This window comes from Simochromis diagramma, unplaced genomic scaffold (genome assembly GCF_900408965.1).
Source record: "Simochromis diagramma unplaced genomic scaffold, fSimDia1.1 OVJJ01000649.1, whole genome shotgun sequence".
Classification (NCBI taxonomy): Eukaryota; Metazoa; Chordata; class Actinopteri; order Cichliformes; family Cichlidae; genus Simochromis; species Simochromis diagramma.
Genome location: NW_024387444.1, coordinates 777,595 through 797,628, shown reverse-complemented (window position 1 = coordinate 797,628; position 20,034 = coordinate 777,595). Strand labels below are relative to the sequence as shown.

General features: G+C 39.0%; 1 protein-coding gene across 2 annotated transcripts in view; it reads left to right on the top strand.

Moving 5' to 3' along the window:
- The window catches only part of jak1 (Janus kinase 1), a 30,154-nt gene that overhangs the window by 2,988 nt on the left and 7,132 nt on the right, over window positions 1-20,034 (top strand). For both annotated transcript variants that reach the window (XM_040013545.1, XM_040013544.1), the window contains exons 2-16: window positions 5,354-5,562; window positions 7,027-7,150; window positions 10,501-10,651; window positions 11,022-11,185; window positions 11,320-11,588; window positions 12,346-12,461; window positions 12,898-13,080; window positions 13,484-13,641; window positions 13,905-14,019; window positions 14,506-14,704; window positions 17,363-17,472; window positions 17,736-17,888; window positions 17,989-18,076; window positions 18,169-18,296; window positions 18,430-18,568. In XM_040013545.1, the coding sequence (XP_039869479.1) occupies window positions 5,361-5,562; window positions 7,027-7,150; window positions 10,501-10,651; window positions 11,022-11,185; window positions 11,320-11,588; window positions 12,346-12,461; window positions 12,898-13,080; window positions 13,484-13,641; window positions 13,905-14,019; window positions 14,506-14,704; window positions 17,363-17,472; window positions 17,736-17,888; window positions 17,989-18,076; window positions 18,169-18,296; window positions 18,430-18,568 (2,299 nt within the window). In that variant the 5' untranslated portion in view covers window positions 5,354-5,360. The remainder of the gene's footprint in view (window positions 1-5,353; window positions 5,563-7,026; window positions 7,151-10,500; window positions 10,652-11,021; window positions 11,186-11,319; window positions 11,589-12,345; window positions 12,462-12,897; window positions 13,081-13,483; window positions 13,642-13,904; window positions 14,020-14,505; window positions 14,705-17,362; window positions 17,473-17,735; window positions 17,889-17,988; window positions 18,077-18,168; window positions 18,297-18,429; window positions 18,569-20,034) is intronic.

The following is a 20,034-nucleotide window of genomic DNA, read 5'->3' as shown; positions in this document are numbered from 1 at the left end:
ATGTAGGCTATGCTCTTATTTGCATGTGTAGCACTGGAGTTCCATCTGATAATCCAAGTAACATTTTAATTGCACTCCATAAAACTCATAAACACCTGTGCTTGCTTGAATGCAGCTATAGTACATGTATGCAACAGCAGAATGTCATAGGGGGAAAAAAGCTCTTTTTTTCCATTTTCACTTTCTTGATATTCACATGAATTTGTTCCCATGGTGCTTTTAATCCATATTTAAATCCATTTTAAATCGGACAGTCTTAGTTTTCAGTAGTTAGGGAAAAGTGACCAGTGATTTCATCATTTTGGATTCATTGTGGATGGTTAATGCATGAACAGTAAGTTATACAGTAATGTAAAGTGTGCATTTAGCGCCCTACGCTGCCTGAGTGATCCACACAACATTTCAAATGTAATTGAGTTTATAGGAACGTAAGTAAAAACATGTCTAGCCTGTATAATAGTCTGTATTATGTTGACCTGTGTGGACATATCACAGACATAAGGATGTCGGTGGGAAATGTGTTTTTCGTTATACAACATATACTTGGGGAAATCAGGAAATGGTTTCATCCCATAGTTTGTCCACCTCCAACTCTGTTGTTCGTAATACTTTGAGCACAGGTAGCAAAGTATGCCTCACATGCTGAGCATGTCTTGACATTAACTTTTCTAACAAATATCTTAACTACATTGCCTCATCATTTTCTGCATTCAACAGAACTCGTCAATAGCTGATACAACATGAATAGAACTCACTTCTTACACTTCTCCAATAGAATAAGAACCTGAATTGCAGTTAGAGGAGTCCCGTCAAGCAGTTTGCAGATATATTGCTAGTGGTTTTCACACATGAATCATATCAGGGCATTGTTCAAAGTTTTCCTTTCTCAGTGTAGTGAACAATATAGTTTCCTTTAAATGTGTTACTATTAGAAATGCTGGAAAAAAAGAACTGTTACTTACTTTATTGTTACACTTGGACACGCGCTCACAATTGGACTTTGTATTTGGGTTGGGAGTTGGGAGGTTAATGGCAGTTTAATGGGATTGGTTTTGACTTTTGCATTGTCACACATAGATGGATAATGTGGAGAAAGGTTAGGGCTACAGTGCTTGTGTCAAGTATGACTCCTGTCTGCAGAACATCACAGGGGAACATTAACGACAAGGCTGGTGGTGACTAATACATCCACTGTTGCAGCTTTAAGGCAACACATTCTGTCTTTTTTTCCATGAAAATGTGGGCACAAGTAGAGGCATTCTTTGTTCTGACTTTTGTGAAGACTTTTAATTTTAACTACACCTCAGAAAATTCAGCTTTTACTGTCAGACAATCGTAACATCATAAACTCTTCCAAGGTCTTGTTTTGTTCGGTGAAAAAAAAAATGCTTCAGACATAATGTAGACGTGAAGTTACCGAGGGAACCAGCGCTTAACAATTTGTTTTTTCAACTGCTGTGGAAAGTAGTGGCGTAATCATTGCAAAAGCCTCATCGAACTGGTGTCACAAGTTTGCTGCCATGTCATTTGTGTTTGCTTTATGATAAACTTCATGATAAACTGTGTTTATCATTAGGATGAACTTTGTTTGTTGTAAAATGTATTTCTCATAAATACATCTTATGCATTTTTACATTTTAATATGAAACAAAAAAGGGATAGTGACTTTCTAAAGTACTGATGATAACTGAAGTAATAATAATAATAATGGATTGCATATATATAGTGCTTTTCTAGGCACCCAAAGCACTTTACAGTTCCACTATTCATTCACTCTCACATTCACACACTCAGTGCTCAGAGGAACACTGCCTGAGTTACAAAAAAAAAGAATGAGTCATTGAAATTCTCTTCTTAAGAAATTCAGCTGTAACAGTGATGAAAAGTGATGAGAAATTAAAAGTGCTAGATGAAAGCTGGTGTAGGGAAACAAGCTTAATGCGGGGGATATGGCATTGAGTGGAATTATTAAACACCACCACCAATAATAATAACAGTAATATATACGGATATGAGCTTGATAGGGATATATAGCGTTAGGAGGTCAGCGTTATGAAGTGTAGCCATAGAATGATTAATAAATGGAAGTTTTTCTCTTTTAAGTAGCTAAAAGAAACTTTAGAAGGGAAATTTTCTCTAAATAGAGGCTACAAAGAGACTGGGACTTAAATAGATAAACAAACGCAATTAAATGTTAAATATTTATTTTTAATGCTACAATAAAAAAAAACAAAGAAATACGATTAACGAATGACTCTGAAACGAGAGCATGCAGGGAAAAATGTGCAGCATAGTTGATAAATGCAGCAATACAGTAAATTTTTAATTGTATCAATACAGAAAACTGAGTTAACTAAGAACAAGGCTAGTTATGGTACTGCTGTGTGCCTAAGCTGGGTGCTGAGTTGTGGTGAGGTGGGATTGCTGGAATGTCAGCTTCTTGCAGGATGTTGATATCTCTTGGTAAACAAAAAACTCAAAGTTGCTCAAGCTCGTCATGGCGTATACGTGAAGTATTGGCAGCAAATTCCAGAAACCAAATATTATTATGTGTTTTGCTCCTGATGACCTTTTTGTTCTTAATTTGTCAAGTGAGGCTTAATTCAGTCTTTAAGGTTAAATTCAAGTTTGTTTGTCTTTTTTCCAATAATTGTTGCTCCCGTGCCTGGGCTTTTATGCAGTATTTTATTTAGAAGTGTGTTGTATTCCATGCTGAATAATAGTTAATTGTTTTGTTAATTGTGTATGTTGAGAGCAGAAGTTCTTGTGGTGAAAAACTGACAATCAGAATACTTTAATAATCACTGAGGAAATTATGTAGACAAACAGTCTAAGTACTAAGTAAAGGACAAAGAAATAAATAAGAAAAAAGTGCAAGTAAAGAGAAAAAGCAGGAGCAACTGAAACAGGCTGCATGCTGGTTGATGTATGTGCACTTGACTCAAGCATTGCATGGTTAAAGCCCTTCCCCACTTGCTGTACGGGAATCTGCTAGAAAGTGCTGTGATTTCAAATCTCGTGGCTCTCTGGGGTCTTAAAACACATACTCTCTTGGTTTGTTGGTCTGCTTCTGTAGTGAGAAAGTGTTGTCCTGTTGGAAGATGTGAAGAACATCCAGGCCACCTGGGTTGGCTGGAAGACTGTTTACTTAGCCTAGCAGGATGAAGGACACTGTCTCAGCTGAACTCTGGACACACACACACACACATACATATACACTGATATGCACACACTCATCCCCCCTCCCTTTCCAAACGCCTTCGAGGCTTATTCCCTTCCGATGCTGACGGTGGATCAAGGAGACCAGCGCACAGGCTGCAGGCCCGGATGTACTGTCTAAATCGGCTGTCTCTCACCCTTTACCCACCCCTGTTGCTTGTCATGTGTTTCTTTGGCATATTTAGAGTTTTTTTCATGTGCAGAGGTGTTTTTTTTTCTGTTCTCAAACTGATCTCCCTGTTGGAGCTCAGTCTGGGGGGAGTTATTTTTTTTTCTCCTTATCTTTCCTCATGTGGTGCATTTTCCATTGTTATACCTCTCTGACCTGTCTTCCCCATGTGATGTTTGTGTAATGTATGTATGGTCAGAAGGGTAAGTCGGCGCTGGCAAAGGTCGGCAGCCTTAACCCAATTTCCTTCGGGGTCAACCTTCAGGATCAGTAAAGTTTTATTGAATTGAATTGAATTGAATTGAACATGTCATAGTAGTGGTTCTCCTGGACTCTGCCAACATTAAATAATCTATATAGCACGTAGACCATGTTGTTCAAAAAAAGAATTGGTGAAAATGTGACACTTTACATTTTAAATCCTAAACCTAACCTGTTCTGTTCAGCACATCTTATTATGATAGGCATGATTTCAACAAGGTGCTAGAAAAATTCCTCAGTTGTTTGTTCTTATTGACATGATTGCATCACTCCGCTATTGCAGAACAGTTGATTGCAAATCTTCCGTTCCACCACATCCCAAAAATGCTCTATTGGGTTGAGGCCTACTAGTAGCTGTGAATGGCATTTGTGTACAGTGATCTCATTTTCATGTTTGGGAAATCTAAATGAAATGCATACAGGGATGGACAGCAACAATACTCAGGTAGACTGTGGTATTTGAACAACGGTCAGTTGGTAATAATGACCCCTAAGTGCACTAAGAAAATATCCCCCACACCACCACTAGCAGCAGCAGCAGCCTGAATCTTTGGTTTAAGGCAGAATGGAAGGTTTTCCAAATTATGACCCAACCATCTGGAAGTTGCAGGACAAATAAAGGCTCACAAGACCAGGCAGCATTTTTCCAATTTCCTATTGTCCAAGTTTGGTGAGCCCTGTGAATTGTAGCCTCAGTTTCCTGTTCTTAGCTTGCAGGAGTGGTGCCCATTATGGTCTTCTGCTGCTTTAGCCTGCCAGCTTCAATGTTTCACATGTTGCTCTTCAAAGTATGCTCTTCTACATACCTTGGTTGTAACATGTTTTTATTTTAGTTACCGTTGCCTTCCCATCAAATCGAAGCAGTCTGGCTAAGCAACACTGACAACTACAAGACACTTCTGCAGAACTGCCACTCAATGGATATTTTTTCTGTAAACCATAGACATGGTTCTGTTGAATATAAGTAATTGTCAGCCCAGCCTATGTGATACAAACATCCATGCCACTTAAATCACCTTTTTTCACTTTGAACTTGAGCGGTTGACTGGCTGACTTTAAGACCAGGTTGCTGTTGTGTTCAATAACGTTATATAATTACTTATGCTGTAATGGGAATGACTGTTAAGTAACTGCAAAGTTAGTTCTTGTGGTGCTCTCAAGCTTATAATGATTTTATTTAGTAATTAGTTTAAGATAGTGAACTTCCTTTAAGGCAATACAACTAAGTAAGAAGAACTAAAGTTTGAAAACCTGTGACCATTAGTAGAATATTGAATATAATTGAAGTTTTCAATGAGTTATCATGTGACTATGGTCACAATGTTATAGCATTAGAGCTACCAGAGAACAAAAACTGTATATTAAAATATGTACAGAGTAACACATTACAAAATAACTAAAATATTAATTAGATTAAATGTTAAAGTTTGAATATGTGATCCCTGACAGTGGCAGAGGATGCAAAATATCTGTTCCTCAACTAGAAACAGGAAATAATCATTAGGAACCTGTGGTACATGAAGCTTGTATGAGTTGCCTGTCCTGTTCTTCATTCTGTCAGCACAGTAAATTTTCACAGTTTTCCTCTCCACAGACCAAAATTTTAAGAATTTCCAAATGTGATTCTAACATTCCCACTTCCTACCCCTACCCCCTTTTTTCTGTTTTGTTTATTTTTTTTTTTTTTTAATTTCACTTCTTTAGGGTCTGAATGCCAACTTTGTACGTGATGGAGTTGGGCAGGCAACTCTGTTTGAAGATGAGGAAACCTAGGAAACCCCAGACTTCTTCCTCACCTGCTTCCATTAAAGGCCTGGAAATCCACTTTTACAGACTTGACATTGACCCACTGAAATACCCAAAAGGCCACTACACTGCTGAGAACCTCTGCGTGGACGCTGCCAAGAAATGCTGTAAGTGGCTGACTTGTTTACAGAATTGTCATTTGCCAGTTCTTTGATTTAATCTTTTCCTGTTGCAGTAATTAAGAGTGTATTTTCCTTTTTTTTCTGTAACTGAATATAGTATATAGTAAAATGGGATATCCAGATTCAAAAGACAAAAGCATAGAGTTATTAATAATGATTAGCTTTAATCTTATACCTATTGCGTGCAATCTTACATATGCTGACTGTCAAGTTTTAGATTTTGTCAAAATCAGAAAAGTATATTAAGCAAAAGTACACTTGTTTTTGTCTCTGTTTAAAAATAATAATAATAATGGATTGCATTTATATAGCGCTTTTCTAGGCAGCCAAAGCGCTTTACAATTCCACTATTCATTCACTCTCACATTCACACACTGGTGGAGGCAAGCTACAGTTGTAGCCACAGCTGCCCTGGGGCAGACTGACAGAAGCGAGGCTGCCATATTGCGCCATCGGCCCCTCTGGCCATCACCAGTAGGCGGTAGGGTAAAGTGTCTTGCCCAAAGACACAACGACCAGGACAGAAAGAGCTGGGGATCGAACCGGCAACCTTCCAGTTACAGATGAGCTTCCCAACCCCCTGAACCATGGTTGTGGAACCAGATTATATTCGTCGTCTCTTAAACAGTCTCATTGCCTTTACATGTATGCACATTTATTTCTCTAACTAAACAATAATACTGTTAGCTGCCTAGCTTCCATTGTCACAATGGTGGGATTTCAAACTTGACACTGAGAACCAGGAACATACATGATACTTTATGGAACTTTGGTATTGAAAGGTACCAGAAGCTTCAGTTTTGGTGACATCCAGACAAATGTGAACAATGTTTAAATGTGAGGCTGTAAGAAGTAGTAAGAAAGATATCAATATCATCATTGCAGCTTTTTACCTGCAACAACTCACTTTCACCCAAGTGTGAGGTGAAAGTAAAAACATATGAAACATACGAAATAAAAGCTGTTGTTGCTGCTGTGCAAATGTAGCTCTGTAGTGTGAAATGTCTCCCAACTGCTGTCCTTTTACTGCCAGCTTCCTCCATGCTATGTTAGCACTCTGGCTAACAGCCAGTACTCTGCTGCCGTTGCATGGTGTAGTTAACTAAATAGAACTGAATTGAATAGAAATGCTGTAGATCAGTGCACTGTCTCCAGTATCTTATCCAGCTATTCGGGATCCAACCAGTATCTGATCCAGATATCAGACTGGCACATCCCAAGTCAGAACAACAGATGGACAGAGTGGAGCCTTTTCTACGAGTCATAAAACATTTCATCTTTTGCAACGATATAGTGGTCTATGCTGTCTATGTGTCTGTTTAGAAGCAGATTGTATTCCACATCTCTTAAACACTCTCTTTAAACAGGCTGTAATCCTCTTCCAATGTCATTATTCTAATAGCCTGACTATTGATCCCCCCCCTCCCCCTCTGCTCTTCTGTCTCTCAGCTATCTCTCCCTTGTGCCATAACCTATTTGCCCTGTACGATGAGCTCACTGGCACTTGGTATCCCCCAAACTACGAGTTCGAGGTCACAGATGAAACCAGTATCAAGTTCCACTATCGCATGAGGTAAGAATGATGTCACGGCAGCAAATGAGCGCTCTGGAGTAGGGATGGGTACCGATATCCGGTGTCATTATGGCACTGGTTCTGACATAAACGGTAGTAACCAGACCGAAAAGCAGCGCACATTTCGGTGCTTTATTTCGGTGCTTGTTTTTTTTTTTTCCTGAGATGTCATACACTTTGGATTCTAGCCAATCATTTTACCTTTCCAAGGATAGTAGGCAGGCCCAGGTACGTACGTTCTTTTAGAGCAGAGCTACAGATCAAAAATGCCCAAGGCGATGCGGTCAAAAGTCTGGCTGTACTTCACAGCAAAAGATGCAAACTCAGCAGCCTGCAACAAGTGCTTTAAGGTGATACTGTGCAAAGGAGGTAACACCTCGAATCTGATGAAACACCTGGCGACACATAGCGTTTTTTTTTTAAAGCCGAGAAATGCACCGTATTTGATAGCTTGCTACAAGACCTCACACCGAGCACATCTACTGCGGGTGTGGTAAATCTCCATTAGTGAGTTAGTGTGGATCGCCTCGTGCGTGCGGCTGGACGGTGCTTATCATTTTGCAGAAATAAAATAAAACCTAAACGATACCCATCCCTACTCTGGAGTTGAATACTCTAATTTTCTATCATTTGTGAATTGTTTCCTGTATTGTATCAGAGGGTGTACATTTCGTGATACCAGAAGAGAATACTGCAAATAAATTTAAACACTGCCAGGCTTTCTTTGCCTTAGTTGACTTGATAAATCTAAAACCCCAGCAGGAAGCAACGGTTTTGACATTATAAACTTTCTCTGTAAAGCAGCACAATTGGCTTCAGGCTCTGTGCATACTCACATAAAAAGGGGCATTTCATGGGTCATTCATGTTAATTATTTTATTGCTGAAAGTGCACTTGGGGCTATTGGGGTTTTTTTTTGTTTTTTTTTGCTAAGGTGATGACTGCACATTAGAGCTCTGAACTGGAGACATTTAAAAATGAAATATTATTGCCCCATACCCTGACAAAGAAGATATGGAAATTGCTTTTGCCTGTAGGCAGATCAAAGGGAAATTATTTTTATTGACTGAACAGGTATTCTTAGCATGTGTTCTGTATTATGCAGTGCAACACAGTTTGTAATTAATTCTATGGTTCTATTAAGGTACAGCTTAACAGTTTTCACATATAAAACATATTTCCCCTATAGCAACTCGACTGTATTTAGAACGTGCCGTAAATGAAAGAGTCAGCTTGTGCTTTCAGCTGATTTTAAACCGTAACTGGTCAGGGGCAGGTTAACGTGGTCTTTCGCGACACATAATACTCTGACTTTAAGCTCGACATAGTTTGCTAAGCTGTAATCCCTCCTAGCTAATAGGAGGGACTTGGTTGGGTCCCCTGACAACCCCCCTGATAATCAGCTAGGACAAGTTGCATACTGTATGATGCTCCGAGCCCGATAAAGCCTGACTCAAGAGGTATGGGCTAAAAAGCGAGACTATAGCTTACATCTCAGAGCATCATGCAGTATGCAACTTGTCCTAGCTGGTTATCAGGGGGGTTGTCAGGGGACCCAACCAAGTCTTTACAGGCCAGACAGAATATTAGGTGCTGGAATCTGGGCATTGCAACTCAGGCAGAAATTAAAGATGGGAACCTTGACTTGCCTCCTCCTAGCTAGGAACACTGTCGATTAGGTATGGAATCTCTCCTCGCTTGTTGGGATAGAGCAGTGGTTCAAACTGTGTTAAAGCAACCATGTCCCAAAAACCCAAAGACACTATTAAGACTAAATTATTTTGTTTCACTTTTGTTTAGCACAAGCTAAGAATCCAGACTTCTGGATAGGGCAGAATTGCTTCCTTATATGGTTTTTTCTGTACTTGTAAGCCATTCTGTGTGCTCTGATTTAAAACAAAAACTTGTCAGCATCAGACATTTTTTCATAAATACGAGTGCTCTTTAAATAAGATGATAGGATAAGATATTTCATAATAATAGAATAGAATAAAAATGTCTGGACCAAATGATATATTTGTGATTGATTGGGGAGTTTGGTCATTTCTGGATTACAGCTTTAGTTTTTGCAGCGAGAATTTGTTGTTACTGTGGCGTGTTTTGAACCCCAAATTGAAATGAAACATTTGTTAGACCTTATTTAAAAAAAGACAAAGGAAAGCCAACACAGGACTCAGCTGAAGGTCAAGGTTAGTGAGGGAGTTGTTTTGCTGCTCATAAAATAATATAGTCTTACAACAGCTATAAAAGGAACTAAAAATAGGAACAGAAAGCAGTTTGTTCTACCATTTCGCATGATAATGGCAAAGTATTTCACCAGACTTAACCCAGTGAAGAATACTTCAGTGAAGAGTTTATTTTGCCAGTTTTTTAAAACCAGTAAAATAATGCCATATTTGTACTTGACTCTACTACCCCACTGTACTGTGCTACTCACAACTTGAGTAGCATGTCATGCAAAGAGGAAAAAAGAACACTGTGGTGTCAATTACACTTCCTCTTTATCTGTGCTCTGTTTTGACAATAGCTAGTAGAGGGAAAATCAAGTGTACATAGAGCCTAACTGTGGTGCATATTTTGTGTATGAGCTTCTTGTATCAAAGTGCAGCCACCTAAAAACAACTGAGTTATTATGATCATATCATGATATGAACATGGTCTAAACAAAGCACACACAAAGATAAAAATACCATCAGGATAGATTTATATAAGGTCAGAAAGTGGCAAAACAGAGCGTAGATACAGATATTTTTTTTTAAAAAGTCGTAATATTAGAGAATATCGGATGGCATATTTGACAGTATTAATATATCAGTTTGATCAGGTTTTATTAAATTCATGACCTTTTATTGAGCCTTCATTATTTGTTTCATTACTTCTTACTCTTCTTTTCATTCATTTTTCAGTGTTGCTTTGATTTAGGTTACTACTGTTTTGTGCATTGCCCTTTGTCTATTGTTGTTCTTTGAAGGATGTAGACAGATACATGGTGTACACGTATTTCCTCTGTAAAGCACAGGCTAGCTTTAAAATTGCTTCGTTTCAGAGAAAACAGGAAAACGGGTCAAAAAGTAAAAGAAAAAAAACAACAACCAAAAAAACCAAAACCTCAAACCTGAGATGGTGGTGTCACTGCCCAGCACTGAAACGCTAACTGGAAAGTCAAATGGAGATGACAGATTAAAAGAGTAACAGAGTAAAAGTCAGCATGGACAGTTTTACATTTCAATCATCATCAGTAATGTGATGCAGACCCACATAAAAATAAAAACGAAGAAACCAAAGCCATAAATTCCCTCATGTGTATTTATGCTGTGCTGTTAACCAGTCCTCTATCTCTCTGCTGTCAGGTTTTATTTCAGAAACTGGCATAGCTCCATTGAAGGAGAGCCGTATGTCTGGAGGCACTGCATCAGTAAACTCAAAGGAAACAGCCCACAGAAAATACCAGAGGGAACACCGTTACTGGATGCTGACTCCTTGACTTACCTGTTTACTCAGGTTTGTGCTTGCAAGGTTTAGTTTAGACCCTGAATTATTATACTGGTTTTTGTATACACAAGCTTTTACCCATTCATTGTTGCATGTATCAAGAATATAATATCTCAGATCACAGAAAGATCCACTTTGACTCGACTTAACATTTGAATGTTTTTGGTGTATTATTTTCTTCTTAGTTTTACTTTAAAATCCCATGAAAACACATTATCAATGAAAGCTCATTTTAAAACAACATCAGCTGGTACTCATGTTTTGTTTTTGTTTTTTTACAGTGTGTACGATCAGTTTTCCATTAGAGTTCTGTTATGATCAGATGTGTTTGCTGTTTGTCTGATTATCTGCTAAGGATAAATGTATATTTGTTGCACAGAGCCAAAATGACTTTCAGACTGGCGTAGTTCCACTCAGGAGCCCCCAGTCAGAGGTAGAGCAACATGAGATAGAAAACGAGTGTTTGGGCATGGCTGTGCTTGCAATCACTCACTACGCCATGAATGAGAAAATGCCTCTGTCCACTGCTTCCCATGAAATCAGGTAACACAGCTTTTTGATTATTGCCAAAAAAACGACACCTACTACTAAAATACAGACAGCAGCACAGTGTTTTATTGTATTGACAAAAATGTTTATGCATTCTGTCTTGATCCCCTCCTCTCCCCATTTCCCAGCTACAAACGTTTCATCCCAGATTCGCTGAACCGCAACATTAAGCAGCGTAACATTCTGACACGGATCCGCATCAACAACGTGTTCAAGAAATTCCTCACTGAATTCAACAGTCGCACAGTAAAGGACAGCAACATCACGACATACGACCTGAAGATCAAGTACCTGGCCACGTTGGAGGGCCTGGTCAGCAGCATGGGCAGCGAGGTTTTTGAGCCTTCTTCACTTAGTGTAATTCAGGAGGGAGACTTCTGCAATGGAAGTTACTACGGTAAGTAACTGGAGTGGTGAGAAGGTGATAATCATGATTTTAGTTTCCCAGGGAGTGTTCCAGATTTGTGACATACAACAGCTCAGGTTGTAGAAAAAAGCACCCTGGCATTTTATTTTTTGACTTCCAGCATGACCCAAATTTTTCAGAAGATTTTGAGTAACGAAAGATTCAAACAGTTACTGAGTTAATCCCTGTTAGAGTTTGAGACCAGTCAGGGAATAATACATATAATGAGGAAAACTGTAATTGCTACTCTACCACAAAACTGAGATAACTGCTTGTCTTTACTGTCCTCTGACAGTAGTTTAATTAGCTGCATTGATCTATAGTTGGCAGTGGTTTGGTATGTTTACATGTAGGCTCCCTGTGGTGTCCCACTAGCAGATCTGCAAGAGAGAGAAAAAAAAGGTTTGCACCTTGTTGACATCCAAATATACCCAAGACACAGTGAGAACTTTTGCAATGGCTAAAAAACAAAAGTGAAAGAGGATGTTTACACATTGTAACATTAACCCACTTATTACTTAGTAGACCACACCCCGTACTTTTCTAAATAACGTGTGAAGATTACAAACAATATAGGGCTGATTACTGAAAGTAATCCGGGGATCTGAGTTTGTTTGTTTGTTTTTCCCTTTCAAACATAAAGTCACCATAGTTAATAACAGATTATTTTGTAAACAATCTTTGTGTAAAATGTTATGTTTCTATGCAACTACTGCAATATACGTTTGCTATGTTTACCTGTTTCCAGGATATTATAATCAGAGTCTAGGACACGCTCAGAGTCAGAACATGGAGGCAAGCCCTGACATGCAGGTCCTGGTTACCGGCACCACTGGTATTTCCTGGAGGAAGAAACCCACTACAGTGAGTAAAAACCTCAAGGGCCTTTAGTTTCACAATGGTAAATTGAGTAGCAAACAAGTAGTAGACAGATCTCTAACCTGTTATTTGAGAATCCCAGAGACGGCGCACCCATTTAATCTGGCCTTAATTTATAAACAAATGAGGAAAACTTAACTTACTGGTGGGTGTTAACAAGTTCATACAAACTTCAGTAAGTTAGGAAATGTGATAAATGTAATCAGTGGCTTTAATAGAAATATTAGATGTTAAACATTGTAATATTTAAAGTATTTTAGTAAAACATTTTAACATTTTATTTTAACATCGCTTAATCACTCGATACATCTCTGATGCACTGAGATCTGTTACAGAATGTCATTGAGACTTTGAAAAGGTGATGCAGCATTTTCAGATTGGCTAAGAAAAAATTATATCCGTGTGTTTGCTTTGTAAACAGTCGTCTGTGGCCTGTAGAGAAAAAGGAAAGTCAAAGAAGAACAAACATGATGCAAAACAGAAGACTGACAAAAAGAAAGATGCAAACGAAGGCTGGGTGGTCTTCTGTGACTTCCATGAGATCACGCATACTGTCATCAAAGAGGCGATGGTCACCATCTATAAACAGGACAACAAGAAGATGGTGAGACGTGTGTGTGTGTTTTCCTAAACTTTTCATTTATAAGTAAAACCCGAAATTGCAATTAAAGTGTTATTAATAATATCTTAAATAAGAATTGTATAAGGATTCATTGTTGAGAAGCCCTGTAGCTTGTTTCTTGCATTCTCTACATTGGTTGTGTTTTTGTTTTTGTATTGTTTTTTTCACCTGCCAAATCAAAGATGGCGCCTCGCTACATTTTATTAGCCATGACAAATTATTTTATCATACTTAATTGTGAAATTAAATTTGAGTTTGTCATTCATCACTGCTCATACTACAGGGCTCGAGAGTGCTGTGGAGTGTTTGTAATAGCTGCTACTTTGATCACTTCTTCCCTTCCTGCTTTCCTTTATCACTCTTTGGATGTCTCTGCACTTTTCAGGAGCTGCTGTTGGATACAAGGGCAGAGGCTCTGTCCTTTGCAGCCCTTGTGGACGGGTACTTCAGGCTGACTGTGGATGCCCATCACTACCTGTGCAAGGAGGTGGCTCCGGCTTCAGTGGTACACAACATCATCAATGGTTGCCACGGACCCATCAGGTTTGTACTGGCAATTTTATTTGAGGAGGATGAGAATGTGCCACATGCAGTTTTATCAAACAAATTCATCATTTGTTGCATGTCATGTTACTGGACAAGGTGATTAACTCACATCGCAGGCTGAAAAATGTCAAAGTAGAAGCTCCTATAAGAACCTCCATCAAATTTTTCTTATAGCTTAATATTTCTGGGATATCTTGATTGAACAGCTGTCTCCGGTCAGGTCAGTTAAATCAAATGTCTCGTTGTTTTTCTTTTTGCAGTACGGAGTACGCCGTCCAAAAGCTGCGCCAGGAAGGCAATGAGGAGGGCGCCTACATCCTGCGCTGGAGCTGTACTGAATACCAGTACATCATCATCACTGTGGTTTGCAGTGAGGTACTATAGATCTACTGATTAACTGACAAATTCACAAAACACTACTTACCTAAATTTTATTTACTAATTTTTAAATGAGAGCAGCAATCTTGGGTTGAGGGGACCACTGTAGACCTCAAATGTATTCAAGCACACAACCATCTTTGTTGGTCTCTGTTAAATTTCTACAAGCCTGTTTGCCATTCAAAAGCTTTGGAAAAATAATTGAAAGCTGAAGAATTAGCGATTGTTAAATTCTGGCGCACTTTTCCATAGTTTGCTGGGGGGGGTTCTCTCTGCTTTCTTCTCTTTTCTCTCAATCTCATGCGGTTGCAGCAGATGGCTGTCCTCCCTGCTCCTAGTTCTGGCTGAGGTCTTCTCCTTTTAAAAGGGAGTTTTTCCTTCCCACTGTCACCAAATGCTTACTCATAGAGGGTCTTTTGGTTGTTGATTGTTGATAAAAGAACTACTTGTTTAAAATGAAAAAATTGTTTATTGTTCATCCAGATTGACTTGAGGGAGTCTCGTCCTGTGCGCCAATACAAGAACTTCCAGATTGAGGTTACCCCCAGTTCCTTCACTCTACACGGCACAGATACATCACAATCCACTCTCAAGGAGCTGCTTGAGCACCTGGAGGGCCAGAATCTGCGTAGCGACAACCTTCAGTTCCAGTTGGTCCGCTGCTGCCCCCCACAGCCAAGAGGTAAGCTTAATGAAAAATAAACAATGGCATTCACAGTAAATGAAGACAAGCTCACAGCATTGCAAATTTACATTATTATTTTCAAGACAAGAATAATAAAACAAACACACGAATAGGAATAGGAACTCTGCATTTTACATCCTTAAATTGACTATTTTTAATGCACAGTCTTACTGCATATGGTAATTTTAACAGTGTTGAATTAATGACACAATAAAGTAATTTCACTGGTTCACAGCAGGTTTTTTCATACATATTGTACATGTAAAACATGTGGCACAGTTAAGCCTATGCAGTGTGTTCTTTTTTCCATCATCATCATCATCATAAAAGACAAACTCCAACTTTAATACTGGGTAGGATCAGACATACAACAGTCAACATTCAACCTATAAAGCTCAGGGAAACAAGTCATTCTTTTTCAGTGTGATATAAAGCTAGATTTATATTTGTTTTCAGGATATATTGGCATGATACCGCAATTATAAAAACTGCGTGTCATCTACTGACAATAGACAAAAATATGAGCGCAGACATGAGTAACGATCAGTCTGTTTTACCAAGATTGGTGCAAATTAGCAGGTCAAAAACTTAATTAGACCTTAAGAGAAGCTGGTGAAAACACAAAAACAATGTCAGAATGTTTGAAATTTATGGAGACTTCATGTACGATTGGTGATTATTGCAGCTGGTCTCTAGATTAAGCTGACTCAGGATGTGAAGAAGAACACTGAGCAGTCTTGAGGAATGGCAGCCCGGAAACTTTACCAGTGGGACACATCGTTGTGTGCCTCAACTTCACAGGGTGTTTCGGTCTTTTATCACAAGCTATTCTGGCATTTTTAAGTTTCTTTTTACCTTACTTGGTTATGTTTCGGGATTAGTAATCTGATCTAGAATACAATATAAAAATTGTGGGACACATAATCAGCAGTGGACCTTGGATTCATTGGGTGTTTCGGCCATTATCACTAGACACCCTCATCCAAGGAGGTCCTGCCCGAGTTATATCAATAATTCAACGTGCATTTCCTTTTTTTTTTTCATGGGTGACTCAGCCACCTTTTGGGCAACAAATCATTGTAAGATTGAGACGTAATTCTAGCTCATTCTGAGTCATAATAATGGCTTAGCTTGAAAATTGGTTTCGGATGTTTCAGAGCTCTGTGAGTGTGCACTGCTGAGGAACAATGAGCAGTGGCTTTGGTGCTTTCTGACACGTTCTTCATGGACTACTCTTTAAATAGAAATACTTAATTACTTAATTACTTTAATTTGAAATTTGTCATTGCAACTTTATAGTGAATCCCAACAGTATTTTTTTTTTTTTTACATCAAAAGACAGTTTTGCACTTTGTGCAGACTCTAAGTTGTGGATTGCTGTTGAAGTTTAGGTGACTCACTGAGAGTGAAGGGAAGCAGGTCTGGTCAGGTGTGTGTGTGTTTGTCTCTGTAAAATGGTGTCAGAGAGGAAGAGAGTTGTAAATGTGGGTTTCCGGAGCCAATCTAGTGCTCTTGTGTTTACTTCACTCAGGGAAAGGTAGAGCCATTTATGCATGGATGTGTTGGGCTGCTTGTGTTTGTTCAGGGTGTTGTGGTTCTGACAGTCATCTAAATGCTGGCTGCTTTCGGTTAGTCTTTGGTCGGGATGAGCTTTAGAGGAAGACAATAGACAGAAGTGCTGTGTTGTCTCTGCTAAAATATTTATCAGGTGTTGCACAACGCTCTGTCTACCACAATAACACCCTTATATGCTCACTTCCTGGGAATAGCATGCAGTTGACTTATTTATTGTTATTTTGGCTCTATGCAGGTTTTTGTTTATCTGTTCTGACAGTAAGATAAATTGTGAAAAATGCTGCAGGGTTTAAGAGTGGGTGAGTATGTGTTGCTTTGTAAGTATCTAGATTAAGGCGAGGTTTTAGAGGAGTATATAAAATATCTGATGGGACATGTGGGTGCAGGCTGTGTTTGGCTTTTAGCATGAAACCCAGATTGCATGTTACAGAATAGTGCTCGAGATGCTCTCCGAAATGATGGAGCACAGATGCTGGGTTTTTTCTTCCCCCTTAAACCACAGTGCGTTGGTTTTGTCACAGCAGTAGACACCCACAAACACACATGCATATAGGTAACAGGCACAAAGATACATCTTCACTTGTTCCTCCCACATGTCTCTGTATACGCAAAAAATAAACTGAATCAGTATGGTAGCCAAATACGAATATCTGTTCACGTCATTGCTACATTGACGTAATTCTTGAATGCCTGTTTTACCACATTTAAACACGGTTCTTCTTTCATTCAGAATGCCAGGGCCCATATGATCATCTGTATATTTGTAAAAGACATTACTTCACTGTAAAAATCATTCTTGCTTATACTTTTAATGTTATTGGATATTTGTATATTTTGATAATAAAGGCATGGTAGTTTTATCTTATTAAATATCAATAATATGTAATATATTAAATATATTAAAGCATCTACAGAGGTAGATTTAAAGTTTTCTAAACAGAATTTAAAATGATAAACACAGAACAGACAGACAGGCCATTTTTATAGGAGGGGACACAGTTGTTCGCAAAAATAAGAATCTAAAGTATATCTTTTTAATATGTAATGCTTACAATCAAATCTGTTTTCTTTATGTTACAGAGATTTCAAATCTCCTTGTGGCCACCAAAAACAGAGCAACAGCCCCTAAGAGACACATGCCAGGCAATCAAGTCAGCTTCCCACGCATTCTCAAAGAGGACATTGAACAGGTACTCCTTCTCTCTTCTGTGTTAGTTTCCTTTTTTGTTTATTCTTTAAATAAACCAATTAATTATACTTTTTTACATTATTTTAAATGCATTCCGTCGCATTTTATAGTCCGGGCTCTGTTTATTTTGTATGTGGAAATGAGAGTTACGATGTTTTTGAAAAACCTGTAATAAAATGCTGCAAAAACCTTTCTTGTAGGAGGTATACTTTTGCTTTAATACTTTACACTGTAATCTTTTGGGCTCTCTGTTGTGTCAACCAGGAGGAGCACCTGGGTATAGGTACAAAAACCAACATTTACTCGGGCACTCTGAAGGTGAAGGGTGAGGAGGAGGATGATGCAGGATATACATCCTTCCAGGAAGTCAAAGTGGTCCTAAAGGTGCTGGGTTCTGGACACAGGGACATCTCCATGGTGAGCTCCTAAAGATGTGGAACATCCCAGAAAATTCCATCAAATTGTATCTATCCTGTAACATCTAACCATACTGAAATGTTTCTCTTTCTGTTGAAAGGCTTTTTTTGAAACGGCCAGTAAGATGCAACAAGTGTCCCATAAACATATTGTGCTGCTCTATGGAGTGTGTGTCCACCACCAGGAGAGTAAGTGCATATTAGAAGCGGTGTGGTTGTGTAATGAGGTTCTTATTCCTGTGGCTAAGGTTTTTGACACCTTTCTCTTTGTGTACCATAAGATATCATGGTGGAGGAGTTTGTCCAGCTGGGACCACTGGATGTGTTTATGAGGAGACAACAGACTCCACTCAGCACATCGTGGAAGTTCCAGGTGGCCTTGCAGTTGGCATCAGCCCTCAGTTACTTGGTAAGAGAGGAGATGTCCATGAAAACTTGTTTTTAGCCATGGATTAATGTCGATATTAGCTTCTTTTATTAAATGTGAAAGCGTATCCTCTTGATTATGGACGAAAATGTGTTCTGTCCCGTGTTTGTTGTAGGAGGACAAAAAGCTGGTCCATGGCTTTGTGTGTGCTAAGAACATACTGCTGGCCAGAGACGGACTCTGTAATGATGAAGGAGGGCCATTCATTAAGCTCAGCGACCCAGGAATACCAATCACAGTGCTCACTAGAGAGGGTAAGTCCACATACAGACAGGCTCAGTTTGGATTACTAAAAATGAAACTTAAATGGTTACAGAATAGCTGCCATGGAAAATTTCACAGTAACTTCCACTTTTCTAGTCAGCTGTAACTGAAAGTAAAACCAGTGGATGAGTGTCAGAAAGTCATTGTGCAATCTTTAAAGAAAAAGGATGTGTAGTATCTTTCTTAAAAGTTGTTTATGTAGCATTTTCAGTCCGAGAAACATTTCACTCAGCCTCTCATCCAGGTGACTAATATAGTAATACAATAGTATAGCAGTATAGTGCATGCTGCTAAGAGCCAATGATGTGAATTATACATTGGGGAAATCAAACAATCTCTGGCTAAGCACAACACAGAAGGAAATGGCCATCTCTGATCTGTGGAGGGGGCCATCTTACAATGCTGTGGTTGTGGCCATTCCCCAACTCTCTGTGAATGTTAGTCATGACCTTTGATCAGTGGTCAGGACAGTTTGCATATTAATGATCATGAAACTGGCCTCACGTCGGGGGTGTTAGTTTCGGTCATTCTGCAAATGTAGTACTTATGAGCTTGGGGAAATCTGCAGTCAGCTGAGGCTGAGGAAATCACTGAGGTGAGTTACGAAACGTTTCTCCCACAAAATCAACTTTCTGGTATTTCCTTACGTGGATGATTGAGCGTGCATCAAGATGGATACAATCTTTGCTCGCTGTGGGGACAAAGCCTCCAGTCGTGGCCAAGTGGGTGGAATCACAAGCAGTAAGGAAGTTGACACAAGAGGGCGAGGCTCTGTGCTAAATACAGGCACTAGGAAGCTGGCTCTGGGCCATCTTGCTCTAAGTAATTACCTTAGACCCTCCTCATCCTCATCCATTATCGTATTTACTTTTTCCATTCATGACAACGTGCTTTTCCGCACGACACTGATGTCAGACCGTCTTCTTACTGTTAGTCTTGTTACTACAAACTGTATGTTTAAGCCAAAATAATCAGGATTAAAACTGCAAACATAATTAGATGATGTTTAATTTGGCATTGCAACTAGTTTAAAAACAAACCAGGACACAAAGTTTATGAAAACGACAACACATCAATGTTGGCTTGCTTGAGTGACACTTTATCTAATAAACAATTTTCACTTAAATGTGGGGTGACTACTGTTAGCTTTCTCTCTTTTTGCTTCTGTCGTGCCCTCATTTTCTTTCCACTCAACATAGAAAAGACACAAAATGAACATATTTCTGATGAAGCACAGGTAGTTGACCGCTTCTGTCAAAGACCATAATTTAAGGCTAGGTATTGGATCAGAGAAGACAGCGCAACTAGGATATGTCTACTTTCAAATGACTTATGTTTCTGCTTTTCTGCAAGAGCTATAAGTTGCGTGATGACCCAGTGCGCTTGTATAAACCACAGAACAGTTAGAACTGTTTCTGCACAAATACCCACTGCCATATTCTCCTGGGAAGGCTCC